Genomic DNA, 26,398 nt, shown 5'->3' on the forward strand with positions numbered 1-26,398 from the left:
AAAAAAAAAAACCTATCTAAAGTAATTTGGTCATTATTATTCATCCTACTCTGCATTTGGTCACTATTATGTGCTGCCATATACTTGTATGTGGCACTAAATGGGATAAAGAATGAATAAATACAAAACAGTGATGTGGATCCATGATTTTACTTGGAGGAAATGTTACATTGAGACCTACATCTTTGCTTCAGATTGTTGCTCTCACAAATGTTCTCCCTCCGTAATTCAGAGGGCACGTTCAAGTGAGGGGCAAAAAATAAAACTTTATTTTCCCCTGGCAGGATTTGAACAGAGAACATCAGCAGTGAACAGTGAAAAAGGTGCCGTCAAAACTCGTTCTATAAATGTCACTCAGTGGGCCAGAGACCTAAAATGCAGTTTAAAATCAGAGCAACCATAAAAATATATTAATTTCTCTCCATTGTCACCTTTTGAATATAAATATATATTTAAATGTAATAAAGCAGAACATGCATCAACCATTTGTAACAGAGTGCCTTAAATAACGTGTAGATACAACCGTAACTAGGGAACACCAATAGGATAAGTCTGACTTGATATACCTGCAGTAAATAAAAAAAAGATTAAAAACATTTCAGACAGCATGTGGGAAAAAAAAACAAAACAACAACGCTGAGGATCGAGCTGTAAAAACTTCCACGACACAACAGGCAGCATAGTTTCAAAAAGGCACTTTCTTGATGCAAAGAGCTAATTCTCCAGTCACAGTGCCCAGAATATAAACAGAAGAGTGGCTGCGGTTCTAAACATTCTTCATCGTTCTTCTCCTCCATCGTGAAGCGCGGGCAGGGTCACTCTGGAACGGCAGCGGCGGCGATCTCCACTTTACCGTGCATGTCTTGGTCGATTCTGCAGACAAATTCAGAGGTCGTTAGACACCTGTTTAACAAGCCTGTGGCCACAAAGACACCTTTCATATCGTCACATCCTGAAATGAGATCATTACCTTTACACGCTATAATTACAGCTACTTTGTGAGTGAATATCTCTATTTTCTGACTTACCAGACCTATTCCCCATACGGATGCCTTATTTGGTCTGTTTATATTTTACACACTAAACAGCTTGACTGAAATATCATCCCTGCTGCTTTTACTTGAAGCACTTCAAATATCTGGGCGGTACAAACCATCAACAGCAGCTGTATTATCATGAGCTTCCTACTTCCCTTCAAACTTTGTCAGACAAATGCACTAATGTGTCACGCAGAAGACCAGCCGCTCAGCCTGCTTTTACCATGTGCAGCACACACTGCATATACTGTATACATACCCTTATTGTACCGTCTACAACTGTTTACAGTCGTTGAATTTATGCAAGCCTGTGAACAATCTACTAAGATCTAGAGCAATTTGTGCTTACAATGAGCATTTTTTTTGTTCATATGGTCAGACAGATGTGAGGTTTTTAGTGCATTTGTCTTGCAAGTTTGTCAATCAACACAGAAACTTGTGCACCTAATAGCAGAAGTACAATTAACTGTGGCAGTTTAATACACAATACAGTCTCTTCTACAACACCATGGTTATTACTTTTCTAATGCTCTAACATCCCACGATACTAAATCTGTCAATTTATCACCTCAGCAACTGAATGCTCACTACTTATCAGCAGCGAGCAGAGCGGCTGACAAAGGTTTGAGTGACTAAACATGAGCAGGGAGTGGGTATACAGTGAGCCATGCAAAGAGCTGTGAGAGAGGACAAGCCGGGTGTTTGGTGAGGGCGAGTTACTGAGAGGAGCCATGTGAGGACATGGTTACCGTGCAACCACACACCACAGTGACTAAGACGAGCTACTTCCTTGTAGTTCCACCCCATTCAGTCGTGCAAACTCGATCAAAACTTACCCGACAAGGGCTTCATCAAATCCTAAGCCTGGTTTTTAAAAGACACATGCAAGTAAGAGCTACTTGATGCCCCAATTTCAATATCAGAAAGCAGCAATGCAATCATCTACACCAAAACTAATCCAGCTTCACCTTGGAGAAAAGTCGATCTCAAGGCTGCAAAGGTGCGTGCTATGTTTTAAACCACACACAGACAGCTGATATTATTTTGAGGTGATAAATAAAGAATGCATGTAACACCAATTGGCTTTGAGATTAACCTCACAGAATTGGCTCAGAAATGGGATTTAGTTGGTTGAACAATCACCAAGACACCTATTTTTGGAAACCAATCAAACAGCTTCTCAGCCTGCTTTTTAGGAACTTGCTAAAACTACTGAGAGGGGGAAAAAGTGGGACATTTGAGAGGAAAGTTGTTGATTTGGGCCAGAAGGTAACAGGAAATCATCCAACTATAAAACCAGGGGACAGAATGAGGTGTATTGGTGCATTTCTGAAAGCCAACAGATCGCTTCGTTGTTAGTTTTGTGAAATGCAAAATGCGGAGACTGATCCTGGGTGAAAGTGCAGATACCTTTTACGGCTTTTCCTATTTTTTTCGTCGTCAAACCTTAAGAGGGGGGCAGGGAAATTGAGTTAAGGAAAGGAGAAACACACAGCCAACAGCAACCAAACATCCAAAAGAGCAAAAACAAAAAGACAAAGAAACAAAAAAAGAAAAACATTTGATGAGTATTTGTGTTGAAGCCTTTTCAAATGCCACAAGAATACGAGATCCGCCTCAGGTTCAGCCACACCAAGGAAAAATACAGCGCGAGCAATTCCTCCACAACAGCTCAGTTAGGCATAACAGTAAAGGTTGAAACCAGAGAATGAAGAATGTGGCCTTTAATAGCAGTTTATAGGACAAAATGATCTAGATGCAATTCTTTTTGGTAACGTTGACACCTGTTGAAATGTTAAAAGAAATCAGATCAAGGCCATACTATGCTCCACATGTATATTCTACAAAATGTTTAGACACTGCAGTTTGCATTTGGATCTCTTCCCCATCATACATACAGATTAAGTAAGACAATCATGCTTATGGGCAGACAGCCTCCATGAATTTGGGACATGCCTGAATTCTGCCTGGGAAGACTTGACTGAACTCTGCAAAATCTCAAGTGAGTCCTCCTCCTAACCACTGACATCTTATCTACACTGGCCACACAGGAAAAGCAGAACGTGGCTGTAGCACCACCTACAGACAAAACACAACCAAACTCTACAGGATCAGTCAGAGCTGATACTGTAAAAGGCACAAAACGTTACTAGCTTACACGAACTTGGGAATCACTGACAGGAAAAACAGCATGGCACATCAGAGAATAACCTTTTTAGGCATTGTTTGATTGTGTTTTGTTTGCTGAGGACTGGATGAAATCTGCAGAAGGGCAGAAATGGAAGGTGACCTATCCTCACGTGGTCATGTTTTATTTAGTTCCTAAATCAAGAGAGCAGCCATGTTTTGCTCCACTGCACAACCGTTTGTAGCTGTGAAAGCTGCAATCACCAGGTCTTCTTCATATGGGAACAAAACAGGTCTTACTATGATTCAACCCACAACCGGGAACCACCCTAAAAGGTAAACATATAACATGCGAATGCTTACTCAAGCATTAGAGGTGACACCTTGTCACCACAAGGGCGGAATCATATAATGTCTTTTAGGGCCTTGGATTTATATTCATTAACTTGCAGAGACCTAAGCATTTTGACTTTTGGCATGATTCTGCCGTATTTTAAAAGAGCTTGAGAAGTGCTGATGTGTATGAGTGGAGTATACTTACTGTTTGATACAATCTGGTATGGACACATACTCCATTGGAACCAACTCTGCAAGGTCTGTCAGGCTGTACACATACTTGATTTTCTGACTGAATTTGGAGCTGTGAGAAGAAGCAGGAACTGTTAGAATCTAAAGGTTAGACCTTTATTTTATTATTCCAACGGCCTAAAACATTAAAGTTACCTTATGAAAGGTTTTGTGAGTGCCAGCAGGGTGCGAATAAACCAAGAGGGATGGACGATTATCAAAGACTTCAAGTTCTTCCTTAATCTGAACAAAGAGGGTGAGAGAAGCTGTCAAGTCACATATCAGATGACGATGCTGTTCTCGGGGGTTGGGCCGGTGCCTCCGCGTCTGTTGCAATAACCACCACTCAGACTCACCTCCTATCAATCTGCTGATAACACTTCCTGAGCCAGCCGACAGTTGGCATCTTCTTCCGAGAGGTCGCCCCATTCAAATACACGATCATATAGTTCTCAGCGACCAGGAGCTCCAGTGTGCCGATGACATACCTGCGGCAGGAAAATTCCATTAGCGCTGGTTGTGAATGTTTGACACACGTGGCCAGAGGAGTTCCAATAAACACTCACTTGAATAAATTGTCCATGATGTATCTGTAATTTGGTTGATTGCTTTCAGGCATAAAGCACACCGCAAACACAATTATGGCATTCAAGCCATCTCCATAGTAACCTGCAGGGGGACATCAAACACTGAAAATTGATGTTACACTATCAAAACACTGCGTTCATTGTCAATATCTGGAATGAACACGGACTAATAAACTCATGTCAAACACAAATGTAATACATCTTGTTGGCATTGTAAATTAAAAGGGACATTCAACAGACATACTGAAAATGTATGCGTGTGTGAGCCACCTACCTCCATGGCTGATGACCCTCTTGTAAGGTTCGATGGCCTTCATGTCCACTCTGTGTTCCTGGTCTCCGATACGAAACACCCTCCAGCGCCGACCCTCCTCCCTCTCCTCGGAGGCAGAGTACTCCTGGACCGACTCCACACCCTTCTGCAGCAGCTCTGTGGTTTTCGGCTTGGGGAGGTCGTCTAAAGGAGAGGGGGGATTTTAAACCCACAGCTTGGATACTACACCCCCCAGATGTGAATGGATCGCTCAGTAATTCATAACTGAACTTTTCAATCGCATGCATTTTAATCAATGGACGTCATCATTACATGTAATTTGTCGTTTTAAACTTTTGTATCTGGATCACATGCTTTCTCTCCGAATCAACACCAACAATCAGCTTTCATGTCTCCTTCCACTTGAGGTCAGAGTTTTCCAGGGGGAAAATGTGCAAATTTCTGGGGGAAATCCTGCTATTGTACTCTGTGTGAGCTCGTCATGTCACGGTATGGAAATAAATGTGTCGAGCAAACACTCCCACATTCACAGTGACATACCACTGCTGACATCCCCGAGGACCTCTGCATCTTTTGTAGGATGTATGTGACATCAAGCAAAGTGTTAAAATGATCATGTGTATCAAACATGCAACAAGCAGAATTGAGAAACAGGTGAACGGCGCAACCAAATCACAACAAACTTTCATGCGGATCTCTCTGCGAGCGGCCCATTTTCTAAACATACTGAATCAAACACACCGATCTGTGCTTCTTCTTTAGAGCTCTGTATGATCCACACATACTGTGCAGATGTAGCCTGAAAATAACTGGTAAGATGTTCATCATTTATGAAATCATCTACCACATGAATCATTTACAATCACATCACGCTGCAGAAAATTGCTGCTACTAATCACACCACTGTAGATATATAGAGCTCATTTTAATGTAATGAAAACACAAGTGTTCTTAATTCCAGGTGATTAAACCATAATAAAAACATAACGTGAATTTCATTCTACATTTCTGCCTAGATCCCTCTAAATCCTACACATTTTTAATTTTAATGTAGGATTCAAATGGTAAAATGACAAATACAATGTGTCTCCAATTAAAGGCTAAATTCATTAGAAGCACATTTGTATTACACTATAATGAATTCATTTATTGTGTAACGTCTATGACACAGTGAATGACTAACCAGCATGTTAGCAAATGTTTAAATGGCTAATAACTGATGACTGCAGCATTGTGCAGATGGAACCACTTCTTAACCTGAATGCTACTGATTGTTTCCGAAATCGTAGGAAAATTTGAAAGGAAGGAAAAAATGCCATGCACAAAAACATCGACTGAAAATGAAAGGTATGGAACACGAAACCTCCCCATGATTTGTCTGAACAACTGAAGACAGAACAGAATCTGGACAATAGGAGTTGATTGACTCATGGTTGGGAGAAAAAAAAAAAAAGAAAAAGAAACGGGGGCTGTCCAACAGACCTTACCACCAGGAAGAGAGAAACCTGCTGCTGGCCTGCAGCCTGTTTCCAGGCAGAGAATGGAAACAATTCTTCCAAGTGAAAAAGAGGAAGGCAGCAGTGTGGAAACACAGAAACAACAAAGCACATTTTAACTACATGTAGGGCCGGCAGCTGCCTACCCAAACCTGCAAAATCAAGGAAGGAAAATGCAATGGATCCCACAACCAGGAAATAAAAGCCTGGTCTGATAACACACTTGCTTCACCCAACAAGGGTAAACATTTTGAATGCATCTCCAAACTCATTAAGTCAATCTAAACTTCACTGCTTGAACTTTCAGTGTCAACAAAACAAACTGGGTTATGAGATACTTAAAAAGTACTAAATGTCCTATTGTGACTGTATTATATAAAGTTCTTACCTTCCCATTCAAACTCATTGCTGTTGTCTGAAGGTGTGTCTATGTCATCGAGATCCAGCTCTGTGCTTTCATCCAGCTCGTCTGAGAGAAGAGAGCCTTCACTGCGGTCGAGTGTAAGACTGATGTCCGGAGCTGCAAGCTTCTTCTTCGCCTTCTTGCCAGGGTTCATAGCAAAGCCTAGAGTAGATGCCCAAATCATCAGGGGTTATGCTGTTTGTAAGAGCAGCTAAAGAACAGCTTCAGATTTTTTACAGTACAGCGCCCAGTAACTCTTTCTACATATGTATATACATGTGAGGTTTAAGATAAAATTAAAAAATTGTGAATAGGTCCGTCCATATTCTCCTAGGTTGCTGTAGCTGTATACTATTGTGTTTTCATACCAGGGTCTCCCTCTTCAGAGGTTCCTGCAAAAAGCTCATCTTCAAGCTCCTCTTCCTCTGGCAGGGGCCTAATGACCAAACAGGAGGTGATCACGCCTTCAGTCGAGTTATTGTGAATTTCAAAACACAAACATGTGACACAAAGCTGTGAACCACGATCTATTCATGGTTTAACAACACTGTGAGGTAATACCGTGGAAAGTCCTCGTCCTGCCACTCTTCCTTCAGTTCAACTCCTTCCATTCTTAGGCGGGCTTCTGTTGTGGCGACTGACTCTTGGCGCTCCAGGCTGGGAATAAAAACACATAAAGGTTAATATTCAGGTCATATTTTGCCTTTAATGATGTCTAATTGCTAATTGCATTTGTTTTACAAATGCACTGTAGTAAGATCAAGAGCAGAGCCAGAAGAGATTATCTGCGAGAAAAAAACCCAAACACATAATAGGCTATCTGTCAACAGCTGTTTGTGACTTGTACAATCCTCACAGGATTATTTGAGAAACCCAGACCAAGAGTCAAAGGCGATTTTTTCTCATGGTTTAATATGTCAGCGAATAAAACCTTTGCAAAGTTAGTAGATATGTATGATAACAGCGAAGGAACAAGAAAATAGATACACTTGAGTAAAGCTATAAAAGATGGATTCAATGCTTTAATCTAAATTTATATATTTATTTGTCTACAGAAATATTTGTCGAACAAGATCTGTGTTAACAGCTGTTGGTAAGAGACTGCATCATTTCAACTGTTCATATGAATTAGCCAAGTACCCTTGGGCAAGAGACTGAACTCCAAAAACTGTCCCTGATGCTGTGCCATTGGTGTGTGAATTCATATGTACGTCGCTTTGGATAAAAGCGAATGCCCAATGACTAACTGTATTTGTAATTGTAAAGTACACTGGCAACTTTTTCACTAACACCCACAATCAATATGAATAAGAAAGGTGAAATGAAACATGTTTCATGTCACTTTTGCATTCAAGCACTTTTTGCAATATTTAAGCACCGTTTTGATCTTAAAAAGGCCATTTTTAGCTTCACAGCTGGACAGCCCCTATTAAGTATGAAGTGCAATTTTGATCACATAAGAAAAGTTTCAGGGAAAGGGTCCCTGTGGATTTTATAATGGACCCGAAACTTCCATTACTTACTGTATAATAAAGGGTAATAAAAGCTTTTTGTGTGCTGTGGTCAACCTCGCCTGTGATCACCTAGCGTTACACCAAGTCGGCATGTGCTTCTTTACCATCACAACAATCCTTAAAGGTGACAACAAACCTAATACTTAAATATGAGAGAAAAATAACCATGACACCTGTGTCGTACCAGCTACTGGACAAACGAGTCCAGCATGTTGATCGAGAACCTCCTCAAGAGTTTCAGCTTGCAACTGGCCACATAATCAGATCACTGGCTTCTTGAAAAGCTTACAAGCTTGTGTTGAGGGCTTAGTTTATAAACCATAAGGCTACTCACTAATGCTGATCATGGTATCTGTATCCTCGAATGTACAGAGCTCCCTTTGATGCATTAATCACATACACGGCTGCATTTGTTCTCCCAGACACAAAAACATTCTGGGCATTTGGTACTCAACATTTCAGAATGTATCAGTTTAGCTGTTTACTTATGTATAGTGCTAATCCCCACATTACATCTGAAATCCAACTAAGAGAGTTAGAAGTGCCACAGGAATGTGGTTTTCTGGAAAGGAACCCTTACAATCAAAGAGCACTGGAGACCAAGCTGCATGTGACATTAGGGAGTCAAATGGAAAAGACGCATGACTGTTAAATGAGATTTGTCAGGTAGTGTTGCTGTCCAGCTGTTGCCCTTCCCATTCCTAAAAACCTTGCACCTTCAATGATGTACACATACTTTTAATGAATGATGCACTTTTGCTTGCCAAGGACCTACAGGGAAAGATCTGTCATCTTAATTAGCTTGTCAAAGGTCAGCCAAATGATGCTCTCCGCATGTGTTGCTCAGCTGTCCACACATGTTCCTGACTATAACCTACAGAGGCTTGAGACAAGGACACCTGTATAATATCGCACAGTCCAAAAAAGCCCTGAAATTTAATTCACAACTCATTGTTTGCAGTTTTTATTTGGACTGTGCCAGAGAAGTGCTGATTTAACTTTGTGGTCATCTTTGATGTCCTAGTCTCTTCTGCTGTTGTACTGAATTATATTGTAATTTGATCCTACTGTTTTGGCCGCAGATGGACAAAATAACATGACATTGTGCAGGTATTCCTGTTATTACATCCACCCTCTCTATAATGTTCAGGAAATAACTTTCCTACCAGCCTCAGACTAAATTCAACTTTATCTGCTTTTCTGCCCAGGCTACAAATACAGGAATGCCAAAAGGTTTGGGAAAGTATGCCCTTCTCTTTTGGTATTAGCGCTGGTTTGTAGGCTAAGCATCGATTTAGTAAAATGCCTGTAAACTTGAAAATAAGGCAGTGGGTTTGAAAGCCAGTGTGGGGTACAGCTATTCTTTAAGCAGTGTTGCTCCTTTTTGTGATCTGTGTCAAATAGGTAAGTCTTGCCTGTCAGAGAAGGTCTTCATTTGAGGATAAACACAGCAAATTGCAGTGACTACCACTGCCACTGGCAGTGAATCGCTAGCCTGTCAAGCAACTTCTAAATCCACTGGAAAACATTCACAGACACTTGAACATAAGCTGTCCTCTGGCTCTGGAGTCTGGAAGAACAGCTTTCTTGCAATGGAGACCAGAAACTAGCTAAAGTTTTTAAGTTGCCAGCATGTAGGCCAAACATAAAAATGTACACATACGGACCTTCCTATGGGTCCGGGTGGTGATCGTGGCTGGGGGAGGCTCACTGGGGTCGAGCTCCTTGCTCCCGGCTGTTTCTGCTCATTGTCTGGGGTCGTCCTTTCCTGTGGCGTACCTCTTGTTTTGGTTGGACTCTCTTGAAGTGCCTCTTCGCCATTTTCAACTGTGGAAACTGTGCTATTCTGTAATTCGTCTAATTCCTCCTCATCGCCTTCTCCCGACACTCCAGATGATGATGGACTAGAAGTCTGTCTGTTTCTCAGCTCCTCGTGAGTCCTCCTGGGTGTGACAAAATCTGGGCTGCTATTGTTCAAATTCATATCACTTACACCCTTCGGCACCGCTTCGCCCTCAATCACATCCGATGCCATAAAGTTTCTCCTGTCGCCCTTGTGCTAGAGGGCTGACTGAAAGAGTCTGACTGTGAAACGTTTAAAATAACCGGTTTGCTAGTTAACATATATCAGTCAGACAGCTGAACCTGACTCACACAACTTATGTAGAAGTTTGTGGCTAGCGTGGTAGCTCTTGTCCGCTATACAGCTAGCCAAGAGGGCTGTTGTTGTTGACAGCTATCTATGTCAACTAACAGCATATCTTATAAACCAAACAGTGTTAAATGTCACACAATGTGCACAGATAGTCACCTTTTCTAAATGCGTCACAGTGTGTGGACTCAGGAGTCCAAAAAGTATGCTAGCTTTGCATAAGTAGCGGTGCGCAGTGATCCTACTTATCAATTTCCTCCTTTCCTTCCTCCAAGTCACAATGCTCCTGCGAACGTAACAGACGTTAGTCGCACGAGCGTATCGGCTATAGTTAGTTAGCTAACTTAGCCAAAGCTAATGTTGCCCACTTAACGCCGGCATTAATCCATAAAAACCAAGCAAGTTGTCAACTACGACGCAACGTTAGGAAAACCGTTCCATGGATCCATGTACAGCATATAAAGTCAATATCCGCTGATTTAACCTGTCGGGTCCTCTCGTATCGATCTTAGTAACGTAGCGGCTGTTAGCTAACAATGCTAGTGAACTAACTGGAGCATTCTGTTGTTAGCCCTCCAGCTAGCAGCAGAACCCTCTGTGGTGTTGCCAGGTGTGTTTCCTGCAGGTTTGTATGTAAACTTTCTATCGTCTTCTTTCAAGCATAAATCCCACAAAAAAGTGCACCAAATTACTAATGATGTTATGTTGGTGCATTATTTTCACCATCTGAATAATAATGTTTTCACTGCCTCATCGTGCGATACAAAATGTTACTCTACGCACTATAGACATAAATTCTTCTCTGCGTCTCACAAGGTGAAACGATCAAAACAAAGTTGATAAAATGCATTGCTCCCCAACTGTAGCTCAAAAAAATTCATATAACTACAGTTAGATGTTTTGATATAGGTTAATATATAATATATATGCCTCTATTTTCTTTGACTGCTCCATGGAAAGTCAGCAAACCTGGCAACCCTGCAGTTTCGATCTCTGTGTACTGCCGAGGTGTCACTGCCCCAACAAGGTTTCACTGCCCTCTGTTGATGCTGAAAAATTACATTTCAAGCATTTCAAGTTGAAATGGTAGGTCTGTCACAATGGTGGACAGTAACTAACTACATTCACAGTATTTTAAATGCATCCTTTAATTTTGTGCCATTTCATCCTTGTACATCATGTTATTTCAGAAAGAATTATTGTACATTTTAATCTGTGGATTTTTGCTCCACCTTGACAAGTTACAACATTAACATGCTATTTAATGATTCAGTAGTTATAATCCAATAATATAAAAAAATTAATAATATAGCAAAAAAGGGGTCCATTCTGCATTAAGACAACTTTTGCTTTTGATACTTAAAGCACATTTTGTTGTGAATACAGCCCATGATAAATCATGTCGTATTGTTGCAGTACACACAGGTTGGAGAAGTGAATCTGTAATTAACAGTTTCATAACTGTGTGGACATCCGTTGTCATTGTAAGTGTTGATCTAGCTGATTTTCTTTCCCTTAGGTGGTTGTGGCTAAACCTGCACAGGTACGTTGAAAGCATGAACGACCACATCATCCCACAAGATGAAAGTTTTAAAAGTGTCATGATGAGTAATATAACGTTTTGTGTGGTTTATTATACTGTTTCCACCCAGAAGAATTTAATTCTATTTAGAAACAGTCACTTATACTTATTAGCTTTACACTCAGTGACTAATCCTTGCCACAAGGTGGAGGCAGATGCTTACTTACACACTGCAGGCTGGGGGACGCCTGTGTTGCTAAAAATCCACCATGTGTCAAACCTGTGTGAAAAGCAAACTGGACCAGGGTCTGGTATGTAATGAGGAGAAATTGCCAATTGTAGTTAGAATTACAAAAGCCATCTTTTAATCTCCAGATTTTTCTGAATTTAGCAATGATGTGTTGTATTTTCTTTCTAATTTAGATAAATTTACTATTATGATTTTTTTATTTTTTATTTTTTTATGGTGATATTCTCAAATGAATCAATAAATATGACCGGACCGTAGGAAACATGTCAGTCTGTTCAGTTAGAGCTTTCAGCAGCTCTTATTTCATTTCAGTAATTTCTGTTTTGGGGATAATTTTAATTGCCGTTTTACTTTCAGACCTCATTGTAAAAAAAAAAAAAAAAAAAAAAAGAAAGAAAAGAAAGAAAAGAAAGAAAAACAAAGAAAAGGAAAGAAAGGAATTGGCAGCTATACATCTAACATAATGATGGCGCCTGGTTAATACCTCCTCTGTGTGCAGCGGATCATTCAGTGTAATTTCTAATTAACACGTTGCTATTTACTCTGTTGGATCATTAGGCCTCATCACAAAAGGATAATCCAGTCAAATTGAGAGTTTATGCTTCCCTTCCACCTTCCACCATGGTGCTGTTTGCTAATGAGTCATGTTGCAATTATCTAACAAATTAAGACAAATGTTGCCTGTTTAAGCAAGATAAATCTATTGAGCCAGACTACAGCATCAACACAGACCGGGCAATGGATCCTACATCTTTCTAGTAAATTCAAGTCACATTTATGCCCCAAAATTTTACCAAAAATTCTAAGAATAACACTGGAATTTTGATGAATCATGACTTTTGATATCATTTTATGTTGTTCTTATCCTTACATTATTTTAATCTTGAAATTGTATGTAATTATGCAAATTCTATTATCATAAGGACATTTTTTTATTTATTGATTAATATGTATTTTTTTTAAGCAAAAATCCTACTAGAATAATATATTGTTAAGACAGAAAGAGCCAGTGCAAGGTAAGCTCAGTGAAAGAGCACAATTATAATGTTTGTGTTGTGTTGTTCATTACAGTAAATCTGTCTCTTTAATACAAAATTAAGTATCAGTGAGCAGCTGTTGTTGTTCATATAGTTCCACTGTAGCCCAGCAGTTGATTTAATCAATAAAAGCTAAAATAGCATTGTACGATTCAGGATGTATCCGATTCTTCCTTTCGAAAGTAATACAAGAACTCCAGATCTCGGCGCAGATGCTACAGCAGACCTTTCCTTTCATGATGAAAGGCGGGAGGAACGTTGGGATCAGAGATGGAAGCTGTAACCTATTTGTGAAGCAGAATCATTAGGACGGTTCTCCAACCAATTTCAATAAGTGGGGTAGCGGGAAGTATTTAGGCTACTCGAAGTATATCACTAATGAGAAAAGACAAAAAGGATTCATGTGCATGTTTTATGCAATCTCTTTCTGGGTGTAGATGAATAATTATTTATGATTGCAAAGCCTAAAAGGGAGGCAAAAAGATAGCAACTGCAAAGAGACTGGTAAAAAATTTAAAGAGGAAGTTAAATGAATATTTAAGGGAAGATGAAATATTTAATGGAAACAAATGAGCAAAACATTTAAAACGGCATGATAAATAGTAGTGAGTGCCATTAAAATGACCCTCATAATTTGTGCTATTTGCTGCAGTAGCCATAAGGTCTCATTCACACTCGCAATGCTGTGAAATGAGAACTCCGACAATTGTTTTCAGCATGCCAGTCATTATATGAGGACATTGTGTCTGTAACCCAGGGCTGACCTCATAGCTGAGAAATATTAGCCTTTGATTCAGTGTAGTTTGTATTGATGCCACGAGGCAGAAACAATTCATGTTTTATTGACCTTCTTCAAGTTGAGGTTAGGCTTCTGAAAAAAAACACACATAATGGCATAAATTCTGAATATGGTTGCTGTTAATTTCTCAAGAGACAGTCAGCATTAGGGTTTCATACAGCAGTAGTGTTTCAGTCTGATGCTCTACAGTACATTTAGTGCATTTCTCACCTGCCTACATCAAAAGAAAAAAAAAGTCTCCAGTATGTACCAGCACAGTTCATTTGTTTTCCAAATGCGAAAATAATTAAATCAGCAAACAAATAATTATTCAAGTCAATGAGAACAATTATCTCAAAGACGCCTCTGAGACTTGGATGTGCATACTGAATTGATTAATTATCCTGCTAAAGATAATTGAGTTAGATCTTCGACTGCTTCCTCTCAACATACTCTTGCCTCTGCCTTGATCTCAAGACGGATCTCATCTCCGCCATCGTTTATAAGACGTGGTCATCGTGAACACTTCTCTGTGTGCTCGCCGTGGTGTAATGGCATGTGGAGGTGTTTTTTAATTTTGCGGGTCATCTTGCTCTGCATTACCCCTGGATCATAAGGAGTCTAAAAAGGTTCATGGCTTCTCATCTGTTACTTAAACTTCATGAACCTTAGGTTTGCAGTATATCCTGATCTTTATTAAATTGCCTATTAAATTTATTAGAAATGCAGCAGTGTACTGACCTGCGTTGGTCTTTCCAAGTTCAACTTGGTCAGCGACGCTGTGTCACGGCCTTACTAACCCATGGGCAGACTATTACTTACCTCTGAGCCAGACAGAGATCATTACCTCTGTGAATGATGGCAAGGTAGCCCGAGCCCAACAGCTTTATCTCCCAGCTCAACTCGGCGGACGCCAGCCATCACGTCCTGTTAACAATTCCATGGCTCCACCATAAAGATAAGCTCTCTCAATCAGCTCCGTCTGTCTCGATCGCCACTGAAGGGCCATCAGTCATCACTAGCTGGGACGGGAGCCCCTCCATATTCGCTTGTGATTGACACCATTTAGATGATCCAGCCGGAGTCACTGGGCTGTTTACTTCCTTGGCAGACCAGTGTACTGTTTTCTGATTAAGGGAGTTCATGAAATATTTATTTTCCGTATCAGCATGTTCAACTTCATGCAATCGGTCTTCTCACTCTGAGCAAATATTGGCCCGCTCCGTGTGGAATCTTTCAAATGCCGAGATGAATTAAGTCAGAGGCTTTGACATTTTAATCAGAGTGAACATAAGAAGCCAATTGTCACTGTCAGACCACATGAAGGTCATTTCAGTTGTTAAGGATCTGCATGCCGTAACATTTAATGGTTACATCCTAATGATTCGTTTACATGTGAGATCAGGTTGATATTTTATGTATAAGCACACATTCGATTCAAGGCCTTTTATTCTATTAACCTGTCCTGTCTCTATTAGATCCTTTCTAAGATAATTCCCATATGGCTTAGCCTTTGATAAATATGCTTTTAGGTCTATCTAATTAATGCATTCCGCTGTGATTTTCTTCACTTGTCACCCACTCTTTAACCTCATAGCGGAGGAACAGACTTTTCCTACTCAAATTAAACGTCCTCTGAGACGCTGTACATGTGCGAGCTAATGATATAGCGCGCTGTACAACCTGATATCTTATCTTGAGGGCCCTGTTGAAATGTTTTGAGTGGAGATGAATTGTCTGACCTCACCATTATGGAGTGTGGATATATTTCAAGCAAACATGTTTTTGTTTGTGTCTGTTCTCCACTCATAACTGAGTTTTTTAATCGAGGTATGGCTGTGTTGCAAGCGAATTATTTGCTCTGCGATCCGGTTCTCGTACTGGTTGAAATGAGCTTGTTCAGTGTTAGATATGCACCAAGAGTCTTGAATCTCCCTTATGTTTTAACTGTAACTCTTTACATTAATTTAAATACTAGTGGGACATTGTAATCAAACAAAGCTACATTTAGATATAGAGCATGGGCACAGACCAACATAGCGATGGCCTGGTGTTGAGACAGCATTTCTGCAGGGACCCAGGAGGATAGGCCTCCACTACAGCAAAGTCTACTATTTCCAAATTAATTAAAGCAATTCAGCATTTTTAAACGTTCTACTCAATTTGTCCTTTTACTGCCAGCATAGCTGCAGTTTGCAGCCATGTGACCGAGGGACCATTCATGGGTATAATGAATGGGATAAGGTGGTGATCAGCAAAGACTCTTTTCCTAACTAAACTTGCTTAATGAGAGACAAGCCAGCTGTAATCTTAAATGATTAGAATATGTCACATAACCTCCATAACATGCTATATTTTAAATAAAACACCACATCATTATTTGCAATAACGCTATATTGACAACTCCAGCTTGTTTGATTGTCACCTGTTAGTAGAAAATGTTATGGTACGGCTCAAGAGAAAAAAAAGGTTTTATAAAGTCACTATAGGATTTGTTGTCTGCTTCTATGGCAACAAGGCCCGGGGTGCCTGGGTCTTTACAAAGAGTAAACACAGTGTTTATACGCATCCAGAGCAAAGGTTGTTAGGCAGAAACATTCTTGGGTGGTCAGTGACAAATAAGACATTTAAATGAACCTTGAGAGATTGTTTCACCCTTTTCTTTTCATAATCGGGCCACAAAGAATAAGATATGTAGCTTTAAGCTAGCTTTAAGTATAATGCACTGCTGTCACATTCTGTGGGTAATACTCATTGATTAATTAATTGGCAGATTTAAGAATCTGCTCTGTACTTGAAGACCATTGGACTGCAGATGTTTAGGGCTGTGCGATATGACAAAATCTCATATCCTATGATATGCAATTTCATATCCAGATAACAATACATCTCATGATAAAGCACATTTTCTGTAAATTGAATCAATAACTAGTTTATAGACAGTGGCCACATGGAAAGACCTACTTCTGATTACATCTTTACTGATATCCTTGACCTCTAAAAGGCACTTACTCATATTTGATTATTTTTCTCCTTTTGTTAGAAACTTAGGTCAGTAGTGTTTGAGGCTGTGACTGATCTGCAGGATAATTTGCAAGGTTTTCTGATCTGTGTCAGACCTTTCGTACCTGAACCACGTCCATGTGACCGAAGTAGCCATTCTTTTAGCTACGAGCCCTTCTACTGTTCAGAATTAGCTATCCTGTGTCACATTCGGGCTCCTATTTGTGTTGCTTTCATGCAAATATCCTGCCTTCATCCTTGTCATGCAGATGAACACAAAGCGTTATCCAAATGGTGAAAAAGATTGCCATAAAGAGTGTGATTTGATCACACAACCAAATAAACAATAGAGCATATGAAACTATAGACGTTTTTCTATCGTTACACAATGCGTACCATCATATTGCCCAATCCTATGTGGAATGTGGTTATGTGACTTAGCGCCTTCCTCAGTATTATGACAGTTACGTCTGTTTGCCTTGTGGGGCCATCAACCAGTGATGGATTAGTTGGCTTTAAATTTCCCACATCACTCTCCAAAGTATTAATTAAAGTGGATGTTCTTTAAAATTTGTCAACTAAAATTAAATAAAACATGAGTTTGCATGACATCTTATGATAACTTGTATAGTCACACCCTGTTTAAAAAAAGGCATCCTGATTTACAGCATAAGTACTGCATACATTTGTAGTATTGAGTTAACGTTATCTAGATTAGGTTTTGAGTCAGTTAAGGTTGTTGTAAAATGCTGATCATGTTTATTGTTAGTTAAAACATTAAGTGATTGAATCAGTCTAACTGAGTTCATGTGGTCCATATTTGATGTGTACAGAATCCCATACATCAAGGTACAGAACTATTGATACAGTAACAGTGAATTTGCCATGGCATCAGGTTCACTGAGGACACTCATCTAAAAGAGCAGCACACAACTTCTAACTCAGTAAAGAGTTGTCATATTATTTAGGCAAAATAGAATTTTGACACTTGACTGAGCTATCATGCAACCTTTAGTACATCCATTGTCAAAGTGCCAAGAATCTTTCAAAATCAAAGATTGATCAACCCCTCCGCCAACAGGAACCTCTTTGAAGCGTCCTTTTAATTTACTGTCAGAAAATCCTGCCGGTAACTGTCAGAGCATGCATCTCACATCAGTGAGTGATGGGAAAAAGCAAAACTTATAATTACTCTTTCTGTCACTTTTTTATGATAAATGTTTAAGTTACCATCCACACAAAACAATAAATATCGTGCATAAAAGCCGCTATTTTCCCACTCTGGCTCTGAGCCCTCTGAAGAATTTATTCACCATTACAGCCAAACAGTGTAACTACAAAAATACTTTTCCTTGTCTTTTAAAAAGATGAAATATTTTCTCTGCTATGTAATTCTCTTCTCTGTATTTCGAGAGATACTGACCTAAAAAGGTTGATCAAAGACTGTTGGAACTCTACAGCCTGCAGCAACCAATAAATTGGTCCATTCGATGTTTTGCACTGACAAATTATTCTCCAGAGTACTAACATTCTTGGTAGCAACTCAATTAGCAAGAGACAGATGTAGCAAGAATTCACATTTATGTTTCATAGACCTTTCAATATTTTATTATTTCAGTGCATGTTGGCACGGACCCTTTTTATGTCACAGAAATGGTAACTATTTGCTAATTCTCACATAAAGTGATAGTTGTTTTGGTGCGTATTGCAGATTTGTGGGGAAGCTACACTCCCTTTAGGCTTTTACACAATGTTGGAATGGCCTTGAGCGTCCATATGCTTTAAAGTGACTGTTAAAAGCCAATATTTCGTGTTATCACTGAGGGGAGACCGCTCCCGCTCACTGTCAATGTAAAGAGAAATGTCGACAAAGGAAAGTGGAAAAATCATACCTAGGAGAAAAATCACTTATTAATGCAACCCTTTGTGGAGTTTATATATTTAAACTTTATGAGCACAGTTCATTTCAGTCTATCATGTGACATGATGGTGTCTTGTTGGTAACTGACTAAAAGACTGCAAAAATCCATTCTCATTATTGCCAGTAGTTTGACAGAAGGGCTAAAAGTGACTGTTTTGTGATTAGTCTCATTGTCATGATATAAGTCTGGTCGTTAGAATAGACTGTGATGAAAGTGCTCATTCATTAATTATGTCTCAGTGTACTGAAATCACTGCTGTCTTGGAAAAAAAGAAAAAAAAGAAAAAAAACGATTTGCCAGCTACCTGATCTTCTTTGCACAAGGGAACGTAGACTGTCATTAATATGTATGGGTCCCTCTTGTCTATGTTTGGGCGTTTGGTATTAACCCTCAGAAACACCGGTGACCTTTTGCACGAAACCATATGGTTAACAGTGAGCGATCTCCCTGCTGTTCAAGCATCATTTACCTCAGAAAGACACGAAAACAGAGAGCTTCACAGCACAGCTCAATGAAGATGGACAAAAGCATTAAAGAATGCAGTTCAGTTCATAGACTGAGGAAATTAAGATTTAGATGAACCCTAACTTCTGTATGTTTTTATCTATTAACAGTATATGCAGCTCTTGTACAGGGTGGACATTCTTCAGTGCATTGTGCATCTGTATTTATGGATTACAGAGCATCAACAACATAAATATATGATTATACTCATGTTTTGAAAATCAAACATTAGGGATTACTACCTTGTGTCACAGGAACTGAATCCAGCGAGGTATGACGTGCTGATACTGCATCTCTACAGATAGAAATAAAACCAGCACTTTCCTAAACGTGCTGAGCCTCTTTCCATGCAGCGGCGGCAGCAACAAAGCACACGGTGCTCTTTCTGTTATGCAAATATGAAACGGAACCAGAGCACAATAACAGCTTTATAGTCTCACTGTACATTTGCTCGGAACATCTGAGAATACCAGACTGCATAATTAACTGCCAATGAAATGTTCCCTCGAGTCAGTCTTGTGCTTTATTAACAAAGTAATGCAGTTATTTTTAATTGGCCATTTCATTGTAAACCAAATTAGATAAAATGACACGGGCACATTTCTGAAGATGGGATAATGTGTTGTCTTCTTCACCTTTGTGTTTCTAACAATCCACGGTCTAATGATGATGGTCTTGTTTTGTCTGTGCGATATTGAGACATGTATGTTATGAGTACGTCAGTATTACTGTTCACTGAAGGTTCACTGGTATTTTACATTATATTACATGTATATATTTGCATATATTTCATAATGTGTGCAGGAAGGAGCTGTGTACACCTACATACAGATATACATACAGTATATATACAATATATGAATGCATATATATATATATATACACACATAGAGTAGTGAAAATACTGTACTGTTTGCTTGAGATATAGATGCTAGCGCAGTAATATTTTAGATTGTGTTTGGGTAAAACTATATTGGACATATTCTCCTTGGGTATTTTATACAGTATAACTGCCTGCAACACAGTAAAGTCACTGAGTGGCATTCAGAAATGATCTGGGGCTACAACAGTTGCAGAAACGCAGTTGCAGTGCTCATCACAGTTTGAGATGGAGTTGAAACTGTGCAATAATTTAGATCAAAGTAAAAGTTAAAAAACTAGAAGCCGGAGGTGCCCTTTGTGGCACCACATGGAAATTTCTTGCAGCATAGCTTAAAGAAGACAACCAGGGGGTTGACGAGCAGTTGTGAGGACATCAAACAGTTCTGCCTCCTATTGAAGACATGCTGGAGAATTTTCCGTTAGTGAGCCTGTCTTTTTGCTGGCAGAGATTTCAGAGTTGGTGTTGCACTTAGCAGCAGGGAGGCACCAGTGGAGAACTATACCTGGATAGCTTTCCTAACCACAGACCTCTCCCAGAATGGATCATTAGCATTGTGCCAAAGATGGATGGCAACTTTCTGCACGACTTGCTGGCCGCCAGTGTAAGAGCAGGGCGCCGGCTTTCCTCTGGTCCCTTGGCCTGCCTGCTGACCTGCTCCTGGGTCTTAGTTAACATTCAGAGGGCCCTGACCTGAAAAGCAGGCTTGGCAGCAGAACCAAGGTCCCATCCTCCCCAAAGAAATTAGAGGTGGTAATCTTTCAGGAACAACTTGCTAACCTTCCCAGACCATGTAAATGTAAAAGATGCAGCTGATTGCCCTGCTTCTGTTTTGCGGGCCCTCTGTGGCTCCCTGTCACTGGCCGTGGCAGGTCGTGTCCAATTTGTGTGTATCTGACAGCTCACGAGTGACAAATGATGGCTAGAGCTAAAAGAAGGTTACATTTAAACACAGCACAGGTCAATGGGGTAGATGGCTGAATGCTAAATCATTGTCAGGGAAACTAATGATACAACATTATAAGACAACAGGGCATGGCAAAAGATGAAGTGTAGGATGTCGTGCTGATACTATAATCAACCAATGTCTCTTTCAACCACACATTCATCTTGATTTTGCATAGACATTCACATATTCTAAAGATAGCTGAGAGGAATCCCGGACAATAGCTGTTTATGCTGCCGGATCCTTTTGTGTGGCACAAGAATATCGTGACATTGTTCTTCCTGGCTGCATTATTAGAGTGATGCTGGAAACATAATGACCATTTATAGCTTTCTCCCTGTAATTCTGTTGGGACTATTGCAGTTCCGCTGTAATTAAAAGACAAGATACACTTTGTTAAGCATTGGAAACAAATATTTAATTCGCTATCTCTAAGATCTGTTGCACCTGCTGTAGCAATTTCAAAAACACACAGGAAGTGTGAATAACAAACACAGAAAGAGCCTGGGAACCGAAGCACGAGTTGTGGCATCTTGACAAGTCTTTAAGTAATTCTTACAAGAACAAACACCCCTAGGCTCACTTGCTTCATTGCTTAAGTCAAAACAGTGAGTACATACAGCCACTTGGCTGCCACTGAAATCACATAAGTAGTGCCCACTCTTTTAATAAGGAAAATTGAGTTATTAAATCTTCATCACTAACAAAATTATGGGCTGTTGTGTGGTTGGAAAGGGTGTAAACTCAATGTGGATGTGATCAGATTGACATCAGCATCAGTGTGTAATTATTTGGATTTATTGCTGGGATTGTGTGCTTGTCATTTCTTTTACAATTCCCATTACATTATTTGAATACACACCAAAAATGTTATTTGAGTATATCCAGGATTTTTGTGTTACAAGGAAAAGCCAGTGTGGCAGCTAATAATAACCATTAGTACAACCTAACTCCACACAGCTGGAGGTTATGTGGACATGGAGTGTCCAGGAAGCTCAAGGACGGCTCACACTCCCAGATTAAACAACATTCACTCTCTGTCAAATGCCCAGCTCCCAAAACTGCCATGCCAGAGGAAAATGAGCCCCCACACGACCCTTGCTGTGGATGACAGGATAAAACACAAGACAGTTGTGCCTGAAGGAGACCCAGGATAACGAAATAATCTTTAATCTCTGTCCCTCCCAGGCACTTTCAACACCTGTTATTCTTGATGGCACTGTGAGAGAGGGCAGCTCGCAGATTCATTTTAAGCCTGGTAATTATTACACTAATTATTCACTTCGGTGTGGGGTGATTACCAGTCCTCGTTCAGGTGAATACTCGTCCGCTTGCACACCAGCTGAGGCCAGAGCAGCTCGGTGGAACAGTTGTTCCACTCCTTTTTCCCTTGCAGATATTTGACCTCTTGTCATGTTTGCAATCTGTACTTTGGGGGGAGGGAGGAAAACAGCCAGAAACTTTTAATTGCTCAACAGAAGCAGGAGTGGAAAGCACAGGTTTGGCCATCTGTTCAGCCCACACCATCTCTTTAGCAAAGAAACTTCCCATTTAAACAGGTTGCATGGTTTCCACTATCCAGTCTGATGGATCTATTGGGAGTTGTTGCTATGCCGTCCTACGTAACGATGAGACATTATTTCTCTTAAATTAATGAGTACCCATAGTATTTCTTCTCCTCCTCATCAATAATGAATGAAGCCAGATATATTCTTTTCATTTAATGGGATGCATTTATAATCAGACCTTGGGGGTCTGAAAGCCTTTAAGACAAATACTTCTGCTCTTTGACTAGATTTAATTCAATTAGTAGAAATACAACATCAAATACTATGCCTCCATTAACAGATCTTTCATGTTAAAAATGAGTATCATGAATATTGGATGTGTGGTCATATGAAAACAATTATTCTCTGATGCTGTGGAGACACAAAGAAAAAAAAACGCATGAGTAATTTCCCTGTATTGTACAGGTGGTGTTGAGTTTTACATCTTGTACAAGTGAACTTTGGGCTGGCCCTTTTAAATGTGCAGTACAAATATCAGATGACCATTTAAGTTTTGGTGGGAAATGCTTTATGTCCAGATCACCTTCTCGCCATCATCATGACTTAAAGGAGAGGGTTGGTGATATTCTTTATTATTGTGCAACAAATCCCTGAAATGAACAGAGCCATCAGTTCACCTCTCAATACGCCCTTATCACGTCTTTAGCCCTCACCACCCTCAAATCCATTTCTAATGAAGAAGCAAATGTTAAAAACGGATCACATTTATTCCAAGGGCTAAACACATGTTAGTCAGTCAGAGGTAAGAAGTGTTTTTACAGGGGTCTATTTTCAGCTGCAGATTTGACTCAAAATAGACTACAGTTCAAATGCTGATCATAGTAAAGGAACAATTTAGCCTTTGCAACAGTGCATCTCATGGATGCGTTTAAAAAAATTGAATCAAGGCTTTGGCTATACAGTTAATACTTGTTAATAAGATACATTCATTGTTGGTTTTAGTCTTTTCATGGAATTTGTTGACAGTGAGAAAAACGTAGAAAATCGCCAGACTTATCCTTTCAGCACACAGTCTCAGGGAGGGATCGAGAGTTTATGCAAAGATTTGGATTTACAGTGGAATTAGAGCATAAAACAGACACAGGTAAAAGAGAGTCAAGTGTGAGGACGGGAGTGTTTAGATCATATGGGTTTCCTTATTAAAACACTAATAATGTGAAAGCACTGTGACTTTGAATGATGAACTGATCTAACTCATCAGTGACGGAGGTGTTGAAATAAACAGACTATACAGACGTTAGAATCCTCTGAGATTCATCCAGATGACTTTGCATCCAAAAGAATGTCCTCAAATCCTTTATCAGCATACTGTGATATTGTATGCTACTTGTTGGTATGCACACTAAATATTTGCATATATAGAAAAACAAACAACTCACCCACCTACTGCTAACCTTGAGGAAACTCAGTGACAAAAAAGAAAATAAAAAATCTTTTTAAAGTTAGAAAAACCAGTGAAAAGAAATGTAATTCTTTGCCGGGCCTTCTAAAGGTCAGCTTTCACTGTCTCTGGAAGCACCGCTGAAATACAAATGCTCTGTAACACTGTGCCTGCTGATTGCTTTACTCTCTAGGCAATGTCAATTTTGTGAAAGTACTTGCAGATTAAGTCGGCAGGACGTCAAGGGCCCTTGTAGAAGCTGCTGTCTTGTCTTAGCGAAGGGTCCGAAAGCCCTTGTCTATTACTGGAGACACCCCAAGGACAGATGTTTTAGGCTTTGGGGGGTGATGGAGAATAATAGCACATTAGATTCCTAATGTCTCTCGGATGCGGGACTCGGGGGAGACAGAACTCCTGGGTAATCCAAATTCATCTCTCTTTCTCTCCCTCATTTCCTCCTATGTTTCCTTCTTTTTCCTTTGCTCTAACCAGAGTTGGGTCCTCTCTGCCTCTTGAGGTGCTGAATCTTAGCCTGAAGCTACAAGCAGCACAGTCCATTCATCAAAAGCATGACCCTCTCCGGTGAGGGACAGGATACAATGGACTAATGAACTCAGTGCACGGTGTGAATGTATATATGTGTCATATCTCTGTACACAGGGGAGGGAATCTTTACTTATTACAGGCTATCACAACACATAAAACACACCCCCATCATGTTTCAGTACAAAGAGTCCACCTCTGTCTGCTGTGCTTGTCCTTGTGTTGGGTGTGAAATTATTCCACTAAAAGCAACATTGAAAGGCTTAATGTCAGTTAATGTTGGTATTTTAGTGTGAGTCCCCGCAGGGTCTTAAGTTTGTCATTCAGTCTTTTGACAACTTCTTTCCTGCAAGGCCTTTCAGCCTGATAAATATATGGCCATAAAGCTAATATGTAATGAACAGCACTGTGGTCGCATTCGCCTCTGGAGGTTTTTATTGCCATACATCATATGTAAATTGGGGATAAAGGGATTTTTCATTTTTTTGTCCCTGCACGACTGTATGGGGTACTAAACACATGCTAGTGATATGAAAGCCCTGCCCCCCCCCCCCCCACCACCACCACCACCAGCATGGAACCCCCACCCCCATCCCAAACCTCAGGCCAAGGGTACACCTTGATGAGTGAGGAGGGAGGCTAATTCAGTCCTCAGGCTTAATTAATCCTATGTCTTATTTGATGAATGACTCCCAAATTGTGCTGTAATAGTGGTATTTTTTGTGGAGGGGGCTTGTGGAGCGGCGTGTTGACACGAAGCTAGGAGAAAGTCAAAGTCGGGACTTCCGAGAGTCTGGACTTGGGGCTTTGTTTGCAAAGTTGTTGTCCTCTGTGGACAGTTTAAGCCCCGTCCTCTGACGTCAGGCCGGCTGCAGAGTGATGGTGCGCTGCAGGGAACATGTGTTTATGGATTTCTCCTGGCTAAGATCACTATAGGAGTCCACCGCCTTTGTCTCACGCTGGGTTTGTCAGTTTTGACAAACATGATTTGTTGTCTGTAAATATCCACTGTGCCCGGCGATGTTCTTTCTGTTTTACATGAATGTCTGCCTGAGGGCAGCAACACATTACAATGATGAATCCCATATTTGACTTTCTAATGAGAGGTGCCTAAACTATTGAAAACCAACAGTTTTTCTTTATAATGAATATAAATTTGAAACTAAATTGTTCAGTTATTTGATCAAGGTTACAGTTGAATGTATGAGGTACCTGAGATAAGCCTCACCTGACATTAAAGTAAATGTAGAACTTGATTGAACAATTTTACTGTTCCAGATGGACTCCCAGCACAACCATAATAAAATATAATTATTGTGATATGTACACTGTTTTTCTTCTGTGTTGTAAATGTGCCCTCATACCATATGATCCCAGTCTGCCCACAGATTCAGGACTCCTGCTTTTGCCCCGTTTAATATGAATCCTTTTGTCACAAAGGCTTCTGCTTTTAGTATGCATTGTCCTAACAGAGGTAGCACTTAAAACTAACGATGTCATAAATTTTTCTGGCTAATGTGGCAGGCGTAAAGGGAGCTTTGGCGGGTGGGGTGAGGGTCTGGTGATTTGAGAGGATGGGATGATGAGATTTGGTGGCCTGGCCCAAGCAATGAACTTGATTAAACTAATCTCATCTCTATCAAAGCATCACTCTGATCCACCTTGTCCCATTATTCATGGCAATGGGATAATTACACTGGGATGCATGGGGCCAGACAGATAGCACTGTGACACGGGCCCTCAGACCCTGGGCTATGCCTCCACTACTATGTGGCCTGTTCATTTTAAACACAGATTAATTATGGTCAATGGGATGGTTCACATCTGTCACTGTGAGTGAGAAAAATGGAAATGATTGCCCTCGAGATGATGAAGGATGTATATTAAGTCATCTGCTGGTTGGAGGT

The 26,398-nt window shown here is 40.1% G+C and overlaps 1 protein-coding gene across 2 annotated transcripts; it reads right to left on the bottom strand.

Moving 5' to 3' along the window:
- Nucleotides 1-134: 134 nt before the first annotated feature.
- bnip2 (BCL2 interacting protein 2) lies at nt 135-10,434 on the bottom strand. Of its 2 annotated transcripts, XM_076733425.1 has the most exons (11): nt 9,673-10,434; nt 7,053-7,148; nt 6,860-6,927; nt 6,477-6,653; nt 4,593-4,775; nt 4,298-4,400; nt 4,088-4,219; nt 3,888-3,974; nt 3,706-3,804; nt 2,448-2,483; nt 135-873 (listed from the first exon to the last, which is right to left on the bottom strand). In XM_076733425.1, exons 1-11 carry the CDS (start codon nt 10,038-10,040, stop codon nt 816-818), a joined length of 1,407 nt encoding a protein of 468 aa, XP_076589540.1. In that variant the 5' UTR covers nt 10,041-10,434; the 3' UTR covers nt 135-815. The 2 variants fall into 2 exon arrangements, with proteins under 2 accessions (XP_076589540.1, XP_076589541.1); XM_076733426.1 differs by lacking the exon at nt 2,448-2,483 and having other exon boundaries at nt 9,673-10,418.
- Nucleotides 10,435-26,398: the final 15,964 nt, after the last annotated feature.

Source organism: Chaetodon auriga, chromosome 6, assembly GCF_051107435.1.
Source record: "Chaetodon auriga isolate fChaAug3 chromosome 6, fChaAug3.hap1, whole genome shotgun sequence".
NCBI lineage: Eukaryota > Metazoa > Chordata > Actinopteri > Chaetodontiformes > Chaetodontidae > Chaetodon > Chaetodon auriga.

What these genes read in the sequence shown, in the direction of transcription:
- bnip2 (XM_076733425.1), bottom strand. Translation starts at nt 10,040, where the DNA reads ATGGCATCGGATGTGATTGAGGGCGAAGCGGTGCCGAAGGGTGTAAGT. An exon ending in GAGGGTCATCAGCCATGGAG is followed by an intron (nt 4,401 to 4,592) that starts GTAGGTGGCTCA and finishes GTCCCCCTGCAG; the next exon opens with GTTACTATGGAGATGGCTTG. An exon ending in CTCACAAAACCTTTCATAAG is followed by an intron (nt 3,805 to 3,887) that starts GTAACTTTAATG and finishes TTCTTCTCACAG; the next exon opens with CTCCAAATTCAGTCAGAAAA.